Source organism: Ascaphus truei, chromosome 5, assembly GCF_040206685.1.
Source record: "Ascaphus truei isolate aAscTru1 chromosome 5, aAscTru1.hap1, whole genome shotgun sequence".
NCBI lineage: Eukaryota > Metazoa > Chordata > Amphibia > Anura > Ascaphidae > Ascaphus > Ascaphus truei.
Genome location: NC_134487.1, coordinates 87,525,851 through 87,551,164, shown reverse-complemented (window position 1 = coordinate 87,551,164; position 25,314 = coordinate 87,525,851). Strand labels below are relative to the sequence as shown.

Genomic DNA, 25,314 nt, shown 5'->3' with positions numbered 1-25,314 from the left:
TTCTACCAATAAATATGGGCTAACGAGGGCAAAATAAAGCAAGTAGTAGAAGAAAGATGATGGCGGTCACTGCATGATAGAACTCAGCCAGAAGTAGTTAAAATCAGCTTTATTTCGAGATGCTGCACATTAGAGAGAAAATCTCTAGAGATTTTTTCTCTGTAATGTGCAGCATCTCGAAATAAAGCTGATTTTAACTACTTCTGGCTGAGTTCTATCATGCAGTGACCGCCATCATCTTTCTTCTACTATTCGCTACAACCTGGCTGGAGCACGCTGGCCAGGAAAGCAGTGAGACGACACCAAACACCTCGTAGAGTGTTCGTGGAGCGGGGACAGGTTTACAGGACGGGCGGTGAAGACATCGGGTCGGGTAAGGGCAGCAGGCTGTAGACTGCCGTGAGGTCATGAGGGAGGCATCCACGGTTGCTTCTTCTCTTGCCTCTATCTATTCCCTGCATACTAGCCCCCCACCCTGGTTCAGTCTGCAATTCACCCTCCTTATTGACTTTATTTTCAGTTGTTTATCCTGCAGCAACATTGCCTATTTTTCTACATATATGACAGAGGTTGCTTTTACACAAACAGTCATATACACTTCTTAGAGCATAGGACACTTGGGGTTCATTCCTCTTCCCTTTTTTCACAAAATAAAGCAAGGACAGCTTTTCATCCTCTGTTACTCATCAGCTCCAGGTTTGTTTCTACTATGCTTTGTAAAGACAGAAGTGGGTATAAACATAACGTTATCAACATATATTACCTCTCAGGACTGACGGGAGTAATGCAGGGTATAACAAATCAAAACACTTAGAAACCTCTTTACCCAACATACTGCATTTAACAATGCAATTCATTGTAATTGTTAACTCTCTTTTTTCTTAATTCTTTATGTATGTATGTATGTATGTATATCTTTATATAGCACCATCTATGTACATAGCGCTTCACAGCAGTAATACATGTGACATAATAATGTAACACATAATGGGAATAAGGGCTTCAGACATAAAAGTAACATTAGGAAAAGGAGTCCCTGCCCGAAGAGTAAAGAGGTTGATCAGATACATACATAATGAGATCCCTGCTTGCAATCTAAAGTGAAATAGGTAAGGAATGAAAATGAAGGAAAATAAGTGTGAGAACAGCAGACCATTCTCTTTGAGTAACAAGTGTTACTTTCATTGAGGGGTGGAGCACATGGCTTGGAAAACATGCAGAGTTTAAAGTACTCTCTTCCCATCTTTAAGATTTTTAGTTCTATCAAGAAATTACAGTTGATCAAGGACATATGATCTAGATACAGGAGCTAGTATCCGAGGTAATCCTGCATAATCCCAATCAATGATCATACAGTAGCAAAAAGCAAGACAAATTACTGTATCCTGCATGTGAATAATCTATGAGTACCAATATTTTGGAACCCCAACACTGATAATGGTCCTGCTTGAAGTCTGAAACATTGATAAACCTTACGTTCCAAAATGCTTAAGATATGTTAATATAATTGTTCAAATACAGTGTGCCGTAGTTTATCCTGTTCTAAACTTTTTAGTAACTACCAATGAATCATTTTATTTTACGTTACGTCTAGTATACCATAACTCCTGTAAGCTTTTCAGGGCAGGCATTAATACTCTTTGACATTGTTCCGTCTTAAATTTTTATTAAGTGTCTAGTTTTTTCATTATTTTAGGTTTATATTGTAAAGTATACCATCCACTATCTAGAACATACAAAAAAAACCCAGCTTAGTATAACTTTTTTTAATTACTTAATTTAAAATGAATATTAATAGAGAAGTGTACAAAAACATTAAAAAAAAAACCAGAACAAACTAGTAGATAAGGCCTTCAACAACTTTATTGAAATTTATATAAATAATCATGCACATTTTAAATGTAAACCCAAGTGAACTAAAGTGCAGACAAGCCTGTAACCTCCATCATGCAGAAGGTTAACTTCACATAAAAAAAGGAAAAACAAAGCAGCTTTAAAATACCAGGATATATCACATCAGCTTTAATACTGAGCTAGAAAGCAAAGCCATACCTCATTTCTCCTGGTCAAATGCATTTATTTATATTTGTAATGCTAATGTATAAATAAATTAATTTACCAAAATGTGCACTCACAGAGTGAACTTTTATTTACAATACACAATTTAAAACCTATTGTATTTTTATTACATTAGTTCAAGTGAAGAACATCATACTTCTTTCTTTAAACAGTGGGGCATTAAAGAAACTCCTCAGGTAGTAGATATGTAAATCATGTCCCAACATTTATAGAGTTCCTGTCATAGGCAGTTTACAAAACAACAATACATTCTTCAAACAAGATCACAGGTAAAGCAGCAAATCAACAAGTTGTTTTACAAAATGTTGGATGTTTTTCGTATTTTTGGCATCCTGGACCCTTGAATGCAGTTAGCGAACAGAAGATTCAAGGCTTGTATGCAATATACATAGTACAGGTTCTGATACTTGAACATGCAAATGTCAGTTGTCCTATTTAATAAGAATGTATCCTTTGAGATGAGTTGTAAGGCCATGGTGACTTTAAAAGGGAGCACACAAAGAAAAATCCACAGACCTATCTTTGATAAAATCAAACATTTCAAAAATGCTAAATAATGAAAAGTATCATCTAATTTAAGCTTAGTCCACAGTCATTGCCACTGGCACAAAGTGCCATTATATAAAATGTACAGTTATATGGTAGTTGAGAGCTCCACACTAGCTAACTAAAGTATCCAGATGGGAAAAACTTACAACACAAAATTTAAACGCTTGACTGACAGAAGATCATATGTATGTACCAATTTTAAGCAATATAACAGGAATTAAACAAGTGACACAAGATACTTACATTCAATTGAAAACTTTTTTTATGACACAGCATTATGAAATTCAAAATCCATTCCACAGCATTAACTAAACCATAATATAAAAAAAAAATAAAACTATATCACAAAAGGCTAAAACACCTTTGCTATTTTTTAAATATCATAATTCAGATGTTAAGTAATGTGCACTGACTTCAGAGATGTTTAAAAATGTACTTGATCATTTATCTGTCATTTTTTCCAGGACTGCAACAGGAAAGAAACAGAATTGTATCTATCAAAAGTTCTGTATTTAAAGCGTAACATTTAGTTAATTTAATCTGGTGCTGCTTCTGTCTCGGAAATAAACAAGAACTGTGTTGTAAGTGCTGAGGTCGCCAACTTGTCACATCTTGTGATAGAACAACAATGTTTTGCACCAGTTTCTTTGCATACATAAAAACAGAATCATAACGTAACCCGCTCTCTGCCAAATAAGCCTGCAATGCATTTCCAAGAAATAAACTGCAGGCCTGAGGCACCGAGAGGTATAACAATGTCAATTAACATCAATAAACACATCCAAAAGAATCAATTAAATATAATTAATTAAAACAGCAGCAGGAAAAAAATATAGGGGGTTATTTGTGACTTCTTATATACATTTAGCTTGTAAACACAAGATTAAATTGAGTAGAGATATTTTTCATCACAGCTTTCATTGCATCACCCTTACAGAGCTTTGCAACAAAAAGTATAAAAAACAAACAAAACAAATTTACATTCTGTCAGTTGAAATTCCCCTTCTCAGACAAAGAAAAAGATATTTTTGGCGGGTATTTCAACTTATCAGTAGATTGTTGTTTTCCAATTCTATGTATGGCTTCACTGGCATCTACTAGTTGGTGTGCATACAATTTTCATTCTCTATGTCATTTTCATTAGTCTCTTCATCACTTTCCAGTGGGACACCTGTGGCAGCTGAAGCACCTGGTTTGGTTTCTCTGTCAAGAGGAAAGAAGCCAGTTCCACTAAAAGTATCTTGTCTCTGATAGAAGAGCACATATGCTGCTTTGGACTGTGAAAAGAGAATACTTTTTATTATGATCAGCTACCAACTGCAATTTTATTGACGAAGGACCTCTGTGGTGAAAACAACATTTCAAGATATAGAGATTAAAAGGCAGAAAATTAAAGGTCAAGTATACAGATAAAGCACGAGCAAACTATCTTTTGTTCTAAAACCAGCTCTGATATTAAAACACGATTATATAGTATGATCCAAGGGTTTGTGTGCACGAGGAGTGCATGAAGAAATAAGATGGGGTAATAGATCGAGTTTAGTAAAGAACAGAATAAAGAAGAGTTGAGGAGATACTGTTAAGGGGAATGACAAAGTTTATATATTGTCGGAATTGAGGTAAACGTAATTCACTACATTCTTTGGGTACTGAGGAGAAGACGATGGTTTTTTAAAATTTTTTTTTTTTTACATTATTTAAAAAACATACTGGATGAGTTTTATGTTTTGGTAACTGAATTATGACTAAATAGACACTTAATGAGTTTTTCAATAGAAATGTCAAGAAATTCAAGGTCAGGAAGTGTATTTAGTAAGTTTTACCTCTACAAAGACGATATATAAATATATGATCAATGAGTGAGGAGTGGAATACATTCAAGTCTATGCCGGTATATCTATTGAAAGTTTACCGTTTCACAATCAGTGTGACTGAGTCTGATATTCTCCTACTACAACGGAGATCACACATTAAAGTGTGCAACTTGAAAACTTTAGATTTGTGGCAGGCTGGGAGAAACAGGAAGCAGGAGACTGTCTCCAGTGTTACCCGGTCAGCATCACGTGGTCAACTTACAGCGTGCTATCGCTGGTGAAGCTGACGTAGGGATGCAGGGACCCTTGGGATTCATCGTGGTTACACTATCTGGTGAGATCGTTCCTTTATTCCCTACATCTGCCTTTCAGCAACCTTTTCAATATGGAGTTTATCTTTCAGCCAATTACTGATATCTTTACTCAATATACACGGCTACTTTACTCTCCTCAATTTTCTATTTGTTCTATGCTACAAGTGATTTATCATCTGCAATACTCATCACTCCTCCACAACAGACTTTTTGGACATTTTATTTGATATACTACCATTTTTTATCTTGGATTACCCCTTTAATTGTGTTTTTTATCTGTACAATTAGTGTCTGTGTATTTTTTGTGTTTATGTCCAGCATATTTGTATATATATCTTGTTATGATTTGTATGAATTTAATCAAACAATTTTTATTTAAACAGCGGTTATTTAAAATATAGGAGATAAAGAACAGTACAATAATACTTGCCACTATTTGATCTTCAGATGCAGTTGAGACACTGCTGTCATCAAAATAATACCATTTTCCATCATCTTTATTTCTGGAAAAAGCCGTATCTAAGAAAAGAAACAAATGCTGAAGTTTCCAAAATAGTTTTGTGCAAGTTTTTTTTTGTTTGAGAGGGCAATATAGATAACATAAAGCAAGATAACATCATTCACAGACTTTGTTTCTGAGACAAAAATCCAGCACATTTGTAATATACACATATTTTTTGTTTACATAAAGTACTCAAACATATGTAAGAAAGCAATTACTGTAACAATCTCAAAACTTCTACGAGAGAGGAAAGCAAGAGATTCGTAGAAATGGCATCATAGTAAATATTGAATTTATGCGGTTTGAATAAATAAATGTTTCATGTTGATAATAATGTGGCTATGTGAAGAACTAACAGCACCTATATGTGTGTATATATATATATATATATATATATATATACATATGTATATATATAGTTAGAGGTGCTGTTAGTTACATAGATACATAGTTACATAGAGTAACCAGTATACATATATACTTAGTTAAGTTATGGTGGGTAAAAAAAGTGACAAAAACCCTCCACAGCAAAGCATATAGCAAATGGAAATATTCCTGTATGCTCTTTTGCATGTCTTAGACAGGTCTGCAACCCCGCCTTTCACCACTATCACCCAGCACACAGCACTTCCACTGTGGGCCCATTTGCATGTCATTTCCCAGAATCCCCTGCTGCAGTGGAAGTGCTGTGTGATAATGGCGAAAGGGGGGGTTGCAGACCTGTCTAAGACATGCAAATGAGCATACAGGAATATTTCCATTTGCTATATATATATATATATATATATATATATATATATATGCAAATATAGCTGTATGCTCATCTGCATGTCTTAGGCAGGTCTGCAACCCCACCTTTCCCCATTATCACCCAGCATACAGCACTTCCACTGCAGCAAGGGATTCTGGGAAATGACATGCAAATGAGCACACAGTGTCACTTTTTGCCTCAATAACCATTTTTAACATGGTTCCCTATAGGCTTAATCAACCCCACACTGATGAGACCCATCAAGGTCGAAACAGCTGTTTGTGGGTGGTTTTCTGGGTATGCACCTTAACCCTGGCTGTGCTCAAAGCTGTGACCATGCAGCAAGCTTAAGCCTATAGGGAACCATGTTAAAAATGGTTATTGAGGCAAAAAGTGACACTGTGTGCTCATTTGCATGTCATTTCCCAGAATCCCTTGCTGCAGTGGAAGTGCTGTATGTTGGGTGATAATGGGGAAAGGTGGGGTTGCAGACCTGCCTAAGACATGCAGATGAGCATACAGCTATATTTGCTTTCCTGTGGAGGGTTTTTGTCACTTTTTTTACTCACCATAACTTAACTCAGTATTATATATATATATATATATATATATATATTACTATTTAAGTCACGTGTGTTTAGAGTAGTTTTCTTGGTAGTACAATGGTACTATAAGACTGCTCATTGAAACAAAAAAATGCATACATCTTAAACTTTGTATCCAACATTTGAGAAGCAAGAGAATTTGTAGCCAAGAGTATTTATTACTTGTATAAAACTATTACGTGCAGCATGGCACTCTAAAATAACGAGGACGTGAAATTCCTGCAATAAAGCGGATTCATTTGCTCAGAGGGAGTAGATGCAGTGGTGTAGTGACCTTTGTGGAGACACTGCTTAAGCATGATGTCATAACAGTAGCTTTTAAAACTAAATAATAATTTTAATGTTTTGATCAGACCACCTTTCATTTTAGCTCAGTAGTTTGGCTAAATTCCAAAAGGACACCTTGTTGTACTTCGTTGCTTAATACAATCCAGCACAAAATGTTTTTTTCATGCCCTATTGTTCTTATGGAGTTGTAAGATGCCTGCTTTTTTCCACATCTAAGAAAAAGGATAAATACAATTATGCCTTGTGGCTGTACATGGACGATATCGATATATATTTTGGTTTGATTTAAACTGAAACTGCTTCAGCGGATATGCAAGCCATTTCATGAACCAAGTACTGTCAGACAAGCAAAGGGTAGAGACATGGGAAATATGTGAAGGGGAGAGCAGGAAACGCGATAACAATGCATATCATCTTAAACACTTTGTTTCTTAATTGCTGCATTAAAACCACCCATTATCATTACATTTTTCTTAATTCTACATTCTCTATGATGGAAATAAGAAGGAATTAATAACAATGTATTGCAAACTTTTATGCAGCACTTAAAAGGGGATCAGAAATATGCATTTTCTCTTACTTTTAAACGGGCAGTCCCACAAAGCAGGTGTAAATAAAATAAGCAACGTATTAATGTTTTTTGCTTTATTAGGAAGAATTTATAATTGTAATTATTTGTGCTCTAAGAAAAATCGATCGTTTTTTCTTTTGACCTAGTCTTTTAAAATTCATGCTTATTGAATTGGTATTATCCTTTACTTATCTGTTTGGCTAATGATGGCATTGTATGTATTCTGTAAACAAACAAGAAAAAAAGGCAATTGACAATTTACCTGTATATTCTAGTTTCAAGAGTCATCATGAAAGCAATTAGGTAACGATAATAATAATAAAAAATAACTTTCCAAAGTATTTGGTTACAATGGAAATCTGGAAAAATACATACAGTATCTATACTGGTCTGGTATTTTTTGTTTTTACTTTACCAGTCACCTACATTTAATAAACATGCTATTACCATAGTTCACTTTGCTCATATGTGTGACTGCCTGCTTAAGGTCCCACCAAAACAGCATTCTGTTGAAATTGTGAAGATTAAAATGCCTACCGGGTAACTTTACCAAACTGTAGATACAGGTGGGGCTAGGGGAAATATAAAGAGAAGTACTGTACTGCAGGAACCAAGTACAAATTTGCGTTGGCATATGATGTTATGTTATAAAAGTTATTTGATTACCATTTATCAACCCTTTGTTAAATTATATGTATACAGAGAGGACTGGGATGAATGCGTACATGTAAATTTAGGATGAGGATAGTTAATAGCATAGGTATGCCTCTTCAACACCATGCAACACCATGCAAGTTTAAAGCAGCAATCTCCCCAACTTTAAAAAAGATATATATTTCAACTTTAAAAAAGATCCACCGCAGTGGGCCCCTGCTGCTACCAGATGTTAAATGCTGTGATAAGTGCTTGTTATATCTTGAATGTACCACAGACTGTGCTGAAATATAATAGCAGCACAAGGGTGCCAAAGATGCAATACTGGACTGTAGTGGTACCTATATAGGGAGAGATATATCCCCTCACTTAATAATCATATATATAGATTGTGTAGCTGATGTGGCTGATAAAAACACTAAACTAAAACAGCTCCATAACGGAGACTGATGACATCATCACGTGCCCAACGCAGGTTTCCCTCCAGCTACGGAGCTTCTTCAGGGACAATTTTGCACTAAACAGGGAACGAAGCATATTTATGGCCAACCGTCACCATGGGAACACAGTGCATAGGTGCCATTGCGCATGTGTGAATACCTGCAATGTCATCATTGCGCATGCGCGATTAAATGCGTGTATAAAGTTATTAAGATGTTTATTTAAGTGCCTACATCTCATCACTATTCATGGTATTGATATTACCTTTAAGTAGATACAGCGTCAACCTTTCCTACTTATCCCCGGACATCGCGCTTTTGCCCTGAACTCTAAGTCCTTCAAGTGCTACTGCGCATGCGTGACTAGATAGAATCAGGGTCTATTGCAACTCATTGCGCATGTGTGGGGAGGTAGTATTTACCCTTCGTCTTTGGGAACTAATCCTTGACCAATGCGCATGTGTAAAGAGATGGAATCTTTACTTCACCTAAGGAGCCTTTATCACTTATAGCGCATGCGTGGGGAAATAGAATTTTCTTTTGAATTAAAAAAATTCAAGCTCCCTAGGAAAACATTTCACTACAAATGCACAGCATTGGCATAGATATATCCCTGATTAGTGTGATACTGTATCAAAATGGACATAAACATTAGTGCTGAACTGTAAGTCACTTAATGTAATAGTAGGCGATTACCAACGTTGACTTAAAAATTCATCTCCTCACATTATAACTACATCAAGATTGACTGTGTTAAATTGCTGGTGTTGGTGGTTTATCCACCTTGCTGATCTGCAGCATCAGTCCCTACCATCTCACTACCATTGATGGTTGTGAGTGGCTACATATACATTAGGGACTGTAGTTGCTGTTTAATTTATGTTTAATTTCTTTTTATTAGCATTACATGAACACTCGGTAATATATGTTTTAAGTAAAACAATAAAGGTTAAATTTTACTTAAGTGGTGTGCATTTAAGTGAATTTTCATCGGGACACAATCAATTTGTGTTCCTTACTTTACTGATTCACTTTCAGTTCACAGTTTGCACCCACCTATAATTATCGAAATGAACTTCTTTGTTAATTAGTATGGTTTAAGTTGATCACTCCCTATCGTTTTTGCACATTAAACAATAAACTTCTCAGGATCTGGGGGTCCCCAAGGGCTTAGCATACTATGGTTCAGCTCCAATAAAAAAAAGGGGAGGATTGCGGCTTTATTAATCCTATCGATTTACAAGACAAATGTTACTTCATATTCTCTAAGTGCAAACACAAACAATATGTTAATAATAACTTACAATGTCCGCCCCCCATTCCTCCATAGTGGTTTGATACAGCAATTAAATTATAGCGACAGGGACCTGCATTTGGATTAATCAGGAACTTTGACATGTCCAAATCACTGTTGGAAGAAAATGTCAAATTGCATAACCACTTTTAAAAAATAACAACATTTTATTCAACATTAGAACATGGAAATATGTAGGATCTGCAAGTGAACCTTCAGTGATGACCCACAGACATAATTTAACTCATTACAAATGAGAACCATTATGAAAATCAATATTTTTTTTAGAACAGAGCAATGTAGACCAAAGAGACATGGTAGTAGGGTCTATTTATATATTTATAAACAACAACACTGTTTAGAAACAGTGCTTAGAATTACTTCAATTGATTACTTATATTACCACTGGTGTTTACTCTCAGTTTTATAAAAATTGAGTTACAATGTAACAGAATCCAGAAAGAAAAACTTGTAGCGCAAAAGAAAGAAAACAGACCATAGTACAGCCTGTAAGGATAATAGGTACTTCCCCCTTTGATGGTCCAAACTCACAGAATTTCTTCTTGATCAGGTGTTTTTTAAACAATAGCAGGTGCAAAAAGACAGAAGTAGGCTCCAAATCAGTGTCTTGGTAAAATAAACTATATACAGTACTGTATTTAACGCCAAAGTGACAATATGTATAAGTGATAACATAAATGGAGTAATACTCCCACCCAGTGGTAGTAAGTAGGAATACTCCTTAATAAAGACAATGTTAGGGATCTGTGTGAAAAGAACACAGGCTAAGTTAAACAAATTCAATAGATATACAAATCAAATACTCTGCCTCCCACTCGACGTCCAAACGAACCAGTCTTCCAGTCTCTCACAAATTGCAATGCAACAGGATGAGGGAGCGGAGTGCAAGGTATATGAAAAATAGCAACAAAAAAAAAAACAAGAGAGACCATAGAACAGTGCTGCTGTTCAGAGTAGAGCCTCTGATCGGCACTGGAGAGGGGGTTAGACTGTCACCACTCTGCACTGTTTTATTCATTGTTATTTGCCCTCAAAGAATGGGGCAAATGTGTAAGTGCACATTCTGGAGGAGTATTTTTATTGTTTTTAAACCGTGAGTTCAGATATCTTGTGCGATGGTGTTTCCTTCTTTCTCCTCCTAAAGATCATCCACACTCCATCATCTTCAATATTGATTGTGATATGCTTATTATACTCACGTCCATGTGAGAATAATTATTGAAGGTTCTTTCGATTTTCTCACTATAATTAACCACAGCAGTACTGTTCTATGGGCTCTCTTTTTTTGCTTTTTTTCAAATACATTGCACCCCGCTCCCTCATCCTGTTGCATTGCTGTTTTTATACAATAGATCAAACATCCATACTGATGGTCTTCTCCTTCCCGTCGTAGAACGTCATCTCAATGGTTTTGAGCTAAATATGTAAAGAGATTTGGCAAAAGACAAACCGATTTAATACAAAATTAAAACATAATAAGATGCACATTGCACACACAAATTGATAGTAGATAATGCACAGTTTGAGTAGTCTCAAATCAGGGGTGTGAAGCTTGTGAGTAATGCGTAGGTTGAGACTTTCAACCAGTGGGTCGCCGAAACATCGCGAGACAAGATAGGGATCCTCATGCGACGGGGAAGCACTCTGCACTGGATACCACGGATGCTGGGGCAGACAGGCAGAGCAGACCTCTGTTCCACTGAATTGAGACTACTCTAACTGCGTATTATCTACTATCAATTTGTGAGTGCAATGTGCATTTTTTATGTTTTCATTTTGTATTAAATCAGATCATAATATGGTTTGTCTTTTGCCAAATCTCTTTACATATTTTGTTCAAAACCATTGAGATGACGTACTACGAAGGACAGGAGAAGCCCAGCAGTATGGATGTCTGATCTATTGTACAAAAACGCCTGATCAAGAAGAAATTCTGTGAGTTTGGACCATCAAAGTGGGGAATTGCCTATTAACCTTACATGTGCTATTTTCTTTCCTTTGTGCTATAGGTTTTTCTTTCTGAATTCTGCTACCTTTCTACATTGGTGAGAGATCAATCCTTATCTGCAGGGAAAGTTAGAAATGTATATATACTTTCCACCATTTTATTTACCTTTCACGTGAATTATCACCATTTAATGAAACAATATTGTGCACTGTTCTATTATTTTTCTGGGCTACAATCTAAGTGTGATTTAGGAGGGCATCAGATTTTGAAAAATGTATAGGTTGGTTGAGATGTAATGATATTAATATGTCTATAACAACTTTCTGAATAATGTTTATTGTACTAAACTGGACAGTTTTATGGAGAATGTACAGTAAAACTATAAATTAGTGACAAAATGAAGATATCACAATTTGATCCATTATATTTTGTAAGTATAGATCTATATATGCAACTTCCCATACTATTGTACTGTACAGTATAGTAAGATTCTTATCTGAAGAAGGTATACAATATGTTTAATCTCTTGGATCTGTATGGTTTGATGTATGCTTCACTTTAAAACATATTGGTGTTACACACACACACACGATTACTGAAGCAGCTGTCTAGCTCGGGTGCACAAAAATTAAATCATTGTAGAGATGTGGAAAGAATTGACACACACAGGACTTCTATAGAAATATACACTATTTACTTACCACATATCAAAGTTTCGGCCCTCAATTGGGACCTTTGGATAGAATATCATGTCTAAATTATATACTGTGAAAATTAACTATAAAGCACTTTAAAGGAGCAGTTCCTCATATTATTTCTTTTCTAAAAGCCCTTACCGTTTTACAGCGTGGGAACCAATGGTCCCCCTCAGTCAAAGACCTCTATTTTCAGCTGTGGAGACCCCCTGGTTCTCGAGATACTTATCGGTGAAGTTACTGGGTTTAAATCTCTCTGAAGAAACAAAATGGCTGCCAAATCTTGGCCAAGAGGAAGCTGCCACATAATTGGTTTTGAGTTCCTATTGGGTGGCAATTAAAATCCCCTTAAAGATCAGGAAGTAATACCGATAACTTCACCAATAAGTATCTCGGCAATCCGGGGGGGCCCTGAATGGAAAACAGTGGGCTTCTGCTCTGGGGGACCTCCCCGGCCCCAATCGTAAAAAATGGAGTTTAGTTAGCGTGGATTGCTGTTTTAATGTGTATATAATATATACATAAATATACTAAAACAATAATTTTATATAATATAAAAATAAATTGAAAAACGTTTTAAAGCTCATTCTTACCTTACAGGAAAATCGACCAGTGTATCCAACTTATCCCTCATATATCTACTGTAAGAAAAGCGCTTTAGGTGGACCACAAGAACTGGAGGCAAGGACCAGAGATCTAACTTTTTGGTTGCTTGCTGATGTTCTTTGCAATTTGGACAGTACCTGAAAAAGATATGTTTAGTGTGATTTCATAAATAAATACATTTCCTAAATAAATATCACAGATATAGGAGGTGATGAATAAAATAATTTATTTCAACATGGAATTCATTCTACATCACTTTCCAATTACTTCAAGTACCCAGCACGTCCACCTCCCCCCCCAAAGAAAAGAGACTTATTTTATTCAGTTTTCTTACATTTTAAAACTCCATCTCATATACAAGTGAACCAGTTTTCCCTTGCTTGTAAAACACATAATGCAATCTTTTAATTTCATCATGTATAGGTTGTCTCACATGAAAAACAGGAATGGACCTAGACAACTCTTAAAGCAGAAATCTCCCCTATACCCCCCCCCCCCCCCCGCACTATCTTCAACTCTGGGGATTCTCTGGTTCCCAAGATTCTTACTGGTGAAATTACCGGGTTTTAAATCTCCCTCTAGGGGAAAGAAAATGGTTGCCAATATGAACAGCCATTTCAAAACGCTGGCAACTTCACCGGGACATGGGGTCCCAGTAGCTGAAAATAGCAAGAACAAAAAACTAAAATTTGGTGGGTTAGTTAGGGGGTGAGGCGGTGGAGGGTTGCTGATTTAACTCTGCATCCATGAGAACCGCTGCTTTATGGGAGTATCTTATTTTTTGCAATACTTTAAGGGAAGCTACAGTACCGCGCTTGTGACACTTTGTGATCACAGAGAAAAAGTGAGAATTACAAATAATATCCATGTTGTCACAGAAATTAAACTACAAATAGATGGATCGTGTCAAAGGGGCACGAACCACACAAAGAATCCCTTTATAAGGCGCACAACAGACCTGAATATTATAGTATAATTATTCTTACAAGGTCTTAGCAGGATTACGCACTAACTGTTAAAATAGTCTTTATTAATAATATTGTTAACAAATTTTCTTTAACATCTACCAAATACAGTAAATGTTATTCTAAGTGTGGTGAGCTATGTGTGGACCACATGCAATTATCTTGTTATACTGTTCCTTTATTGAGTTCTAGTGACTAAACTCAATATAGTGAAAAACGTGTATATACCTAAGCAAGGTAGGTTATATACATCTAGACCAGAGGCCTATATACCTGTGATAAGGAAAACTTTATTTGACTTATGGTGTCTAGGGGTATCAAATAAGGCGATTTATGACAGTCCCTTAAAACGATGTTGCTGAAGTGTCTTCTTTGGCCAAATCAGTCATAAAGTCAAAGTCCCATATGAAATAGGTATGATAATGCCTCAGATATATAGCCTTGATTTACAGTCATGTGGTTACTGGGTGGATGTACCACCTCATAAATGTACTATATACTATAATTGTACTTTATGTTATCCAGTATGTGGAGAAATCAACAGAACTACAGACGTTAGACTATTAGAGTCAACAAGATCATAGGGTAAATGTATATAAGTCACATATCAGAGTGAATGATATATGTATACACTTAAATATTCTACCGTTTGTGTGGTATGTCAAAACGCAACTTTGTTGTGAGTGTTGATACTTTAATGCCTCGTATAGTGGTTTCGAATACCTCACCTCCTAAGTAATTGCATGGTGGAACTTTATTATACAGGATCCAGCGGTAGCTCTTGTATACATGCGCAATAATAGCCACAGTGAACGGGCAGGCACTTAAAAGATGCTACTCTTAGTTAGCAGTTTAATCAATAAATGATTTGCAAAACGGGTATCTTCCCATCCCAGAAGAAGTCGCCGCTGTGTTAGCGACGAAACGTACGTCGGGTTAGCCGGCTGATTTTATTTATTATTCAGTCCCTGTGCTGTGAGCTTTATTTCAAACTACCAGACCGCATTGAAATATTGTGTGCGTATGATCGTTACCATAGGGAACATTATGTATGTCCCTAGAGATGTCCTGGCCTGCATGCTACTGTGATATTGAACATCAGAGCTAGATACCAGGGAATACCTCTCTCACAGGGAGTAGTCCACGATATATACAGATTCACGACGGAATATATTGAAGGTCCACTCTGAACCAACTAGGCACCCATATACACATTTGTTAAAGTGCCTACATTACAAACCACTAACTGACCTTATCATCTATTGAGAGTGGTGTCCTTCGGCGTGTTTGTCGGGTCGCTTCGGCTGCCACTGGGCATGCGCATGGCAGTCACCGTCTGTTTCTGCATATGCGAGCCCCACTGTGCAGCTGTTTGTTACGCTCTTAGAGAACATTGCTAAAGGTAGCATAAGAGCCTAACATCAGGAAATATTCCCAAATTAGGAAGGACTCCTCAATATATATACGGATTCAATAGGTATTTTTCCCAAGAAATATTGCAATATATGCTCGTTTTAAACTAGCAACATAGTTAATTGAGCATCTCACTGATGGGAAAATACACGTTTTGCAAATCATTTATTGATTAAACTGCTAACTAAGAGTAGCATCTTTTAAGTGCCTGCCCGTTCACTGTGGCTATTATTGCTCATGTATACAAGAGCTACCGCTGGATCCTGTATAATAAAGTTCCACCATGCAATTACTTAGGAGGTGGGGTATTCGAAACCACTATACGAGGCATTAAAGTATCAACTCACAACAACGTTGCGTTTTGACATACCACACAAACGGTAGAATATTTAAGTGTATACATATATCATTCACTCTGATATGTGACTTATATACACTTACCTTATGATCTTGTGGACTCCTATAGTCTAACGTCTGTGGTTCTGTTGATTTCTAAACATACTGGATAACATAAAGTACAATTATAGTATATAGTACATTTATGAGGTGGTACATCCACCCAGTAACCACATGACTGTAAATCAAGGCTATATATCTGAGGCACTATCATACCTATTTCATATGGAACTTTGACTTCATGGCTGATTTGGCCAAAGAAGACACTTCAGCAACATCGTTTTAAGGGACTGTCATAAATCACCTTATTTGATAACCCTAGACACCATAAGTCAAATAAAGTTTTCCTTATCACAGGTATATAGGCCTCTGGTCTAGATGTATATAACCTACCTTGCTTAGGTATATACACATTTTTCACTATACAGGCAGTCCTCGGTTATCCGACGCAATGCGTTACTCAAAATGGCGTCGGATAGCGAAGCGTCGTAAAGCGAAACCCGTTTTCCCATAGGAACACTGTTTAAATTAAACGTTCCGTTCCTGAAGGCATTTTTAATGCTAAAATACACAAATTTTTTACTCAAACAATAAGATTATGCTGCACACACATACATTATGATGTAAAGATTCTATTTATTGAATCCAGAACTGTATAATAAAACTGTTAGACATGTTTAAAGGCATAAATACACAACAAAACCTTCACACAGACTGATCTGGATGATTTCTCTGACTGCAGCTTTCTGATTGACATAATGTTGCAACTTTGCAAAGCGTCGTAAGAGCGTCGGATAAGCCATTTCGGCGTCGTAAAACCGGCCATAGGGATGCATTGGACAGCGTCGGATAAGCCATTCGTCGTAAAACGAAGCGTCGTAAAACGAGGACTTACTGTATAGAGTTTAGTCACTAGAACTCAATAAAGGAACAGTATAACAAGATACTTTCATGTGGTCCACACATAGCTCACCACACTTAGAATAACATCTACTGTATTTGGTAGATGTTAAAGAAAATTTGTTAACAATATTATTAATAAAGACTATTTTAACAGTTAGTGCGTAATCCTGCTAAGACCTTGTAAGAATAATTATACTATAATATTCAGGTCTGTTGTGCGCCTTATAAAGGGATTCTTTGTGTGGTTCGTGCCCTTTTGACACGATCCATCTATTTGTAGTTTATCCTTTAGTTTATTCCCCCGGCAGCACACAGAGCGTTTAACCTGGAGTTAGACCGAGGTTCACCTCTCCAATTTGCCTATTGTCACAGAAATTACAACAACTTTGAACTTCCCGAAATCTGTAATATAACACCATTAAGTGATTTAAGTAAATAAACTCAAGCAAGAACTTTGCTACTGATCAAAAAAAATCTGAATGTTAAAAATGTCTAGTAAATATAAAATCAATGTCTTTTTTAGCAGGCCCACTACTTAAGGGTTTTGCAGCGCCGGCCAATATGATGAGTGTTTGAGGCTAGTGCCCAAAATGCTTCACAACAAGTGGGTCTTAAGTGATTTCTTGAAAGGTGAGAGCTTTATCGATGTTGAAAGGGAGGTTGTTCCAAAGTCTGGGCCCTTTTGGCAGGAATTGTCTTTTTTCAATCCTGGTGCATTTTAATCTAGAAACACTGAGCAGTGTGTTTTTAGTTGATCAGAGTAGTCTGGTTGGCTGATATTGAGTAATATGTTCTGAGATGTATTTTGGCGCTAGGTAGTATCTGGCCTTATAGACTATAGAAAGGACTTTTAACTCAATTCACGATCTGATTGGTAGCCAGCCAAGTTCTCTCAGGGTTCCACTGATGTAGTTGTGCAAAAAAGAGGAAAGTAGCGCTAATCACTAACCTTTGTGTTTAAATGAGACTAATTAAGTGAAACTGGTAAATGTGGCATATGTGATATCAAAATTATAAAATGAAACATCAATAGCTCACGTAGTTAATGTAGAAATAATTATATTGATATTCACCGATACAGTGGATTGGTTAGTGTTTTCATTGAGATCAACGGAGCAAGGAATACTTGTATTTCCTAGGAATATAAATTGCATAAACAACTAGAGCTACATTACAGTATGTTATTTAGGACTGAGATTTTTTTAGCTTGGTACAGTATCATGGCAATGCATAAAATTTATAACATTTGAGTAAAGATTTTTTTCTGAGGTTTTGTTAAAATCTGTCAAACAACTACTGTACTATCAAGGCTATGCATTAAATGCATGTTAAAAAGTGTTTTAAGTCAATATTGTATTGTACTTTCTATTAAACAAAAATGTGTATTGCATTAGCAATTAAATTATAGTGCAATATTATACATAATAAGTACATTTTTATAACAATGGAAAACTATTAATTCAAGTTTAGTATAACAAAAGTCAAACTTACCACGGGTCTTCAACACCTAGTTTTTCCTTTGTTGTAAAAAGTTCAATGCAATCTTTTAATTTCATGAAAGCCTTTTTCTGGGGAGTGAAATCCACACTTTCATGTTTTTCAAAATCCTAAAAGTTTTGTAGAAACAATCTTTAGGTAGAACTGATACAAACATTCTGCAGAAATCTTTTGTGGTCAATTTCAAAGAAAATTTGAGGGGGAAAAAAAAAACACAACAAGAAAAAACATTGAGACAACAAGATAATGGGTTTAACGGGATTGTGCCTGGACTGACCCTTGCGGTAGGAAAACAGAACACAATTAATAGAAATACAACTGATAGTAGACCGCTCGCCAAATAGTATATCATGAGTAGTAGCCGGTGCAAAGGGATGATACTGGCGTAGCAAGTATACAAGAAGACAAAGAGAGTCTCCCACAGATCCCTTTTACCACTGCACAAACAGGCTAGTAATGTGTTAATAGGGGTATAATGCTCCCTGATATGTGTCCAAAAATGCTGTGGGGGGTACCAAATGTAATCGCACCAAGTTCTATGGATGAACAATTACCAATAAAAGCCTGATTTAGGCAAAACAAAAAAGGGTTTATTTTAATTAATGTAGCATAACGACGCATAATCAATAAGCATAAAAAACATTAAAACACAAGGTGTGGGTGATAACAGGAGACTAAGTACTGTATTAGTATAGTATATAGTTCATAAAGTGAACCCTCCTGATGGAGCTCAGAATCGGAGAGGGGAGTAGAGTGGGAGTAGGTGTAAATATACACAGGTATAGGGCAAATGCTAATATTCTATGCCAATCTTTAATCTGTGTGGTAGCCTCCTCCCTAAATGAATTGAGGGTGTAGCCGTATAGCATGTATTAAAACCGCAATATATACATAGCGCAAATACTAACAATGTAGTCGTCGTTAGAGTGCCATTACCAGCATGGTAATATAATCTCTATCACCAACATATATACTGGAATCGCAGTATTTGCAGTGCGCCACAGTGTATTGTCAGCAGTCAAATATACTTAAATTGTCGTTGCCGGTGCGGTAGAACAATCTCTACCACCAGCTCAATATCACCCTCACTCTCCCCATCTCCCCGTTACTGGAGCGATCTCACCCGTGACCTCCGACGTCAACGCGATGACGTCATCCCGACGTTTTGCGCTCGGGGACTGGCGCTTTCTCAAGGTAGGAGGTGACTCACTGAATAGCGTTGTAGCTCTAAATACCCTTAGAACAGGGCGGTGCTAAGGATCTTCCCCAATCACGCACTGGATCGGCGGATTACAGCTGGGGAAATGAAAGTATATACTCAAGGGGTCGAGGGAGTGTAAATGACAGAACCCTTTCTATGTAAAGATAAGTATAAGTAAAGGGATTCACAACGTATTGTATGTAAATAATGAATGAATAAACGAGGGACTAAATGTGCAATTGCAAAAATAGACGAACACAACTCGACAAAGGTATCACGGACAGGGGTCACTTACAATCATGTTAGTGTCTAAATATATATGTATTTGGAGTGTAGGAATGTACTATCCTACATTGTCCGCCCCTTAGGTCAAAACGGACTCATATTAGCTGTATACCTGGTTCCCCAAGAACCCATGGATGAATGATAATTGTGTCCTTAAAGGTAGAATACTGAATGGGGGAATTATGTGTGTGGCATATATCACTGCTTCTGTGACACAATTAATAAAATCATTAATCTTAAATGTCCGTTGTTTCTTTGTGTCCATGAATTCCAACCTCTTGGGTACATATCTACAGGCCTTACAACGGCCGCATGCATAGGAGCCCATAGATTTCTTGTCAAACCATGTTTTGTGTGGTTTTATTTGATAGTGACTCTTGACTAGACTCTTGACGGTGCTGGTGGATGGTGTGGGAACAGGCCATCTACCACTGTTCCCACACCATCCACCAGCACCTTTAATTTTTTAGAATTAGAGGGGCCCTCATACCTAAGCAACATAGGAGGAAGACCAGGAGGGGATCGGGGAGACTATTTAAGAGACAGGAGAGTATGGGGGTACAAAGATCCAGAACACAAAAGGACCAACAAGAAAAAGAACAAACAACAGAAACAACACAAGTCATAAATCTATCTTCTAAAGAACTGAATATACATCATTTGAAGGTCCTGTCTAAAGGCCTATCCTTTTGCCCCACAAGTAAAATGAACCTGTTTGAAACCATTAAGATCTAAATGTTTTCTCTAGAAAACTCCTGTTACACAAATTTTTCACTAGAAGACAACAGAGGAATATACTTAACACCTCTCTAGAAAATCTTAACCCTCTAGATTTAGAGAATTTAGATATCCTTGAGGAACTTCTAGAAGAAAGTAACAGAACCCCTGGGGAGGGCCCCTTTACGCAACTAAAAGCTAAATCTACATTTACACCTCCATATGAGATCAGTGCACAGGTGAAAGTGTTCACTGAATGTGTGACCCATGACTTAGAAAAACTCACTAACAAAACAAGTAAATATAACCTTACACTACAGGAAAATCTGGCATTGAAGGAGACTAGGGATGATGACACACTAATCATCAAGTCATCAGACAAAGGGGGAAATGTGGTAGTGATGGACAGTACCATGTACACTGGCGACACACTTTATTCGAGCTCGGCTAGTCCCACGAATTCGGGTATACCCGGGTGTATTGAGGTTTGTGACTGTTTTCTGCCCGAGTGCATTGGGTTATTTTCCAGGCAGGGATTGAAGCATTTTATTCCCGCTGGCTGCAATACTGCACAGTATATATATATATATATATATACTGCATTACAATTCATGAATTTATGCCATCTGGTAGACACGCGAAGCATTGCAGCCTATTAATTCCTAATCATTATCATTTAACAGATCAGCCGCCCGTCAGCCAGGCATGAACCCGGGCTGGGAAGGCAAATGCAACGGGGCTTGTCAGAGGTGAGGAGTGGCGCATTCCAGGTATCTGCCAGGTACATACTGGGTATTTGCTCGAATAAAGTGTGTCGGTGCAGTATGTGACTGAATGTCTTAAGTTATTATCTGACAAAAACTGTTACCGCATACTTTACGGCGATCCTACACTGGTTTTCCAGAAGGAATTACTAACAATTCTGGAAGACGGTAAGAACAATAAGGTAATATCTCAAAAGGAATTTGACTTTCTATACATTAAGAAACCCAGGATATCCACCTTTTATCAGCTCCCCAAAATACATAAGGGGAAGATCCCACCCCCCGGAAGACCAATAGCCTCAGGCATTGGAAATCTTACGTCGAATGCCAGTGCATATGTTGATAAGTTATAACGTCCGTTCGTGAGTGCCCTGCCCTCCTATCTTCGTGATACAAAAGATGTGCTCCTTAAACTTGATGATGTTGTAACAGATCCTGATACACTTCTGGTTAGCTTGGATGTTGAGGGATTGTACACGAGTATCCCTCACTCAGTTGGGATGAAAGCAGTATCATATTTCTTGAGATCAGGAGGTCAAGATCTAATGACCCACAATGAGTTTATCCTTCAATTGCTGGACCTTACCCTGACCAAGAATTACTTTATATTCAATAACAAGTATTACCACCAAATACAGGGCACCGCTATGGGGACCACATGTGCTCCCACTTACGCCAATCTATATCTAGGCTGGTGGGAGGAAACAGCGGTCTTCAGCGATGCCCTGGAACCATACACTAGGTTCATTGAGTTATGGGTAAGGTTCATCAACGATATTATGGTATTATGGACAGGAACACTTGTATCTCTTACAGAATTTGTGGATATGTTAAATTCAAACTCACACAATCTGAGACTTACCTTTGTTTCAAGTGAATCTAAAATAGATTTTCTTGACCTTTCCATAACCAAAGACATCACAGGTAAACTAGAAACTACTATCTTCAGAAAAAGCACTGCAACGAACAGCCTACTTAGAGCTGATAGCCAACATCCTAAACATGTAATTAAGGCTATCCCTACAGGCCAATACCTCCGCCTTAGGCAAAATTGCTCAACCCAGAGTGAGTTTAAGGAGAAATCCAAAGATATGACTCAAAGATTCATTGAACGTGGACATTCAAGGGCTAATCTTAAAAAAGCATACAATCGAGCAATTGACACAAGCAGGACACAACTCTTGGAAGATACACCCCATACCAATACCACCAGTGATTATAAACCGATTCCCTTTATTGGCACATTTAGTGACCAGTGGGGGTCAATCTTTCGGGTATTTAACAAACACTGGCACATACTACTCGATGACAAGGACCTGCATGTGGCCATATCCAACACACCTAAGCTTACCAGTAGGAGAACCCGTAACTTAAAGGACATCCTAGTCAAGAGTCACTATCAAATAAAACCACACAAAACATGGCTTGACAAGAAACCTATGGGCTCCTATGCATGCGGCCGTTGTAAGGCCTGTAGATATGTACCCAAGAGGTTGGAATTCATGGACACAAAGAAACAACGGACATTTAAGATTAATGATTTTATTAATTGTGTCACAGAAGGAGTGATATATTTGATAGTCTGTGGCTGTGGCAAACTATGTTGGAAAACCCTTCAGACAATTCAAAAAGAGATCCTGGAACACCTCGGCTCCATAAGGAATGCCACAGATACACCAGTGGCCCGTCATGTAGTCAATGAACACAATGGCAACAGTGATCAACTAGTCTTTATTGGCATTCAACACATTCCTTGGGGCCAACGTAATTGTGATTGGGACAGGCTACTATTGCAGACTAAGTGTAAATGGATTTATACACTAGATACACTCAGCCCCGCCGGTCTCAATGAGGGCTACATCTATACCTCCTTTCTGTAATACAGTATTCTACCTTTAAGGACACAATTATCATTCATCCATGGGTTCTTGGAGAACCAGGTATACAGCTAATATTAGAGTCCGTTTTGACCTAAGAGGCGGACAATGTAGGATAGTAAATTCCTACACTCCAAATACATATATATTTAGACACTAAAATGATTGTAAGTGACCCCTGTCAGTGATACTTTGTCGAGTTATGTTCGTCTATTTTTGCAATTGCTCATTTAGTCCCTCGTTTATTCATTCATTATTTACATACAATACGTTGTGAATCCCTTCACTTACTTTATTTGCTTATACACAATAATCAGCCAATCTTTACATAGGAAGAGTTCTGTCATTTACACTCCCTCGACCCCTTGAGTATATACTTTCATTTCCCCAGCTGTAATCCGCCGATCCAGTGCGTGATTGGGGAAGATCCTTAGCACCGCCCTGTTCTAAGGGTATTTAGAGCTACAATGCTATTCAGTGAGTCACCGCCTACCTTGAGAAAGCGCCAGTCCCCGAGCGCAAAACGTACGTCGGGATGACGTCATCGCGTTGACGTCGGAGGTCACGGGTGAGATCGCTCCAGTAACGGGGAGACGGGGAGAGTGAGGGTGATATTGAGCTGGTGGTAGAGATTGTGCTACCGCACCGGCAACGACAATTTAAGTATATTTCACTGCTGACAATACACTGTGGCGCACTGCAAATACTGCGATTCCAGTATATATGTTGGTGATAGAGATTATATTACCATGCTGGTAATGGCACTCTAACGACGACTACATTGTTAGTATTTGCGCTATGTATATATTGCGGTTTTAATACATGCTATATGGCTACACCCTCAATTCATTTAGGGAGGAGGCTACCACACAGGTTAAAAGATTGGCACAGAATATTAGCATTTGACCTATACCTGTGTATATTTACACCTACTCCCACTCTACTCCCCTCTCCGATTCTGAGCTCCATCAGGAGGGTTCACTTTATGAACTATATACTATACTAATACAGTACTTAGTCTCCTGTTATCACCCACACCTTGTGTTTTAATGTTTTTTATGCTTATTGATTATGCGTCGTTATGCTACATTAATTAAAATAAACCCTTTTTTGTTTTGCCTAAATCAGGCTTTTATTGGTAATTGTTCATCCATAGAACTTGGTGCGATTACATTTGGTACCCCCCACAGCATTTTTGGACACATATCAGGGAGCATTATACCCCTATTAACACTTTACTAGCCTGTTTGTGCAGTGGTAAAAGGGATCTGTGGGAGACTCTCTTTGTCTTCTTGTATACTTGCTACGCAATTAATAGAAACAAGCGTTCTGTAATAAATAACCAACCTTCTGTAGCATTAGAAAATATACAAATGACTAAAATATTGTAATATTTGATTATATTGGAAACTTTCTAGGACACCGTTTTCTTATTCCTATCATTTGCTTTTTACATCGAATGCTGTTAATTTAGTATATATCATCTTTCCCCTCCATTTTAAATTCTGTGTATGCTTATAGTGGAAGTGGCTGTGTACATGGTTACAGTATATAACAATAAAATAATTGCTCCTCCTTTAATTCCCTAGTTTTGTCCCTTTTTTAAAAATGTGTACATTCACACTAATTACAATTGCTAGCATCTGTGTCACTTTAATAGGCACAGCTGAAGTGCAGCACTTACATAGGGACCAGTGTCAGCAAAGACAATATTAAATACATTCTTCAACAAGTGCATACGCTGTTGGAAGTTAAATAAACCAAGTCAATCCAAACTTGATGCATACGACTCAAATTGAAATATGCTAAAACCAACCAATACAAAACAAATTGTTCAAAGGACATTAGGTTGGATTTGATTTAAAGGTTTTTGAAAGATTTGTTATAAGTTGCTAGAACCTTTAAAAGGACCAACATTACAGTTTTTGATAGATGAAATGATAGTGTAACGCAGCTTTTGAGACCTCATGGACCAATATGGCTACATATGGATACTTGCATTTTGCACTACATTGGTCTCTAAATTGAAGTACTATTAAAATACTTACTTCTGCTGTATTTTCATCAAAGTATTTTTTCTTTACTTTGGGATCCCAGTCTAAGGCAAGGTAAGATCGTTCTAAGGCATAAAACATCAGTTTGCCATGAGACACGTTTTTCGTAAC

At 37.2% G+C, this 25,314-nt stretch overlaps 1 protein-coding gene across 13 annotated transcripts in view; it reads right to left on the bottom strand.

The window, feature by feature from the left end:
- Positions 1-1,845: 1,845 nt before the first annotated feature.
- Positions 1,846-25,314, bottom strand: part of USP15 (ubiquitin specific peptidase 15) — a 116,225-nt gene continuing 92,756 nt past the window's right edge. For 8 of the 13 annotated variants that reach the window (XM_075600154.1, XM_075600156.1, XM_075600155.1 and 5 more), the window contains 6 exons: positions 25,198-25,268; positions 18,300-18,415; positions 13,119-13,268; positions 9,872-9,975; positions 5,187-5,275; positions 1,846-3,905 (listed from right to left, as the gene is read on the bottom strand). In XM_075600154.1, the coding sequence (XP_075456269.1) occupies positions 3,726-3,905; positions 5,187-5,275; positions 9,872-9,975; positions 13,119-13,268; positions 18,300-18,415; positions 25,198-25,268 (710 nt within the window). In that variant the 3' untranslated portion in view covers positions 1,846-3,725. Of the gene's footprint in view, positions 3,906-5,186; positions 5,276-6,972; positions 7,697-8,010; positions 8,046-9,871; positions 9,976-13,118; positions 13,269-17,846; positions 17,944-18,299; positions 18,416-25,197; positions 25,269-25,314 lie in introns of those variants that run through there. The other 5 variants (XR_012801666.1, XR_012801665.1, XM_075600157.1 and 2 more) reach the window with 5 other exon arrangements.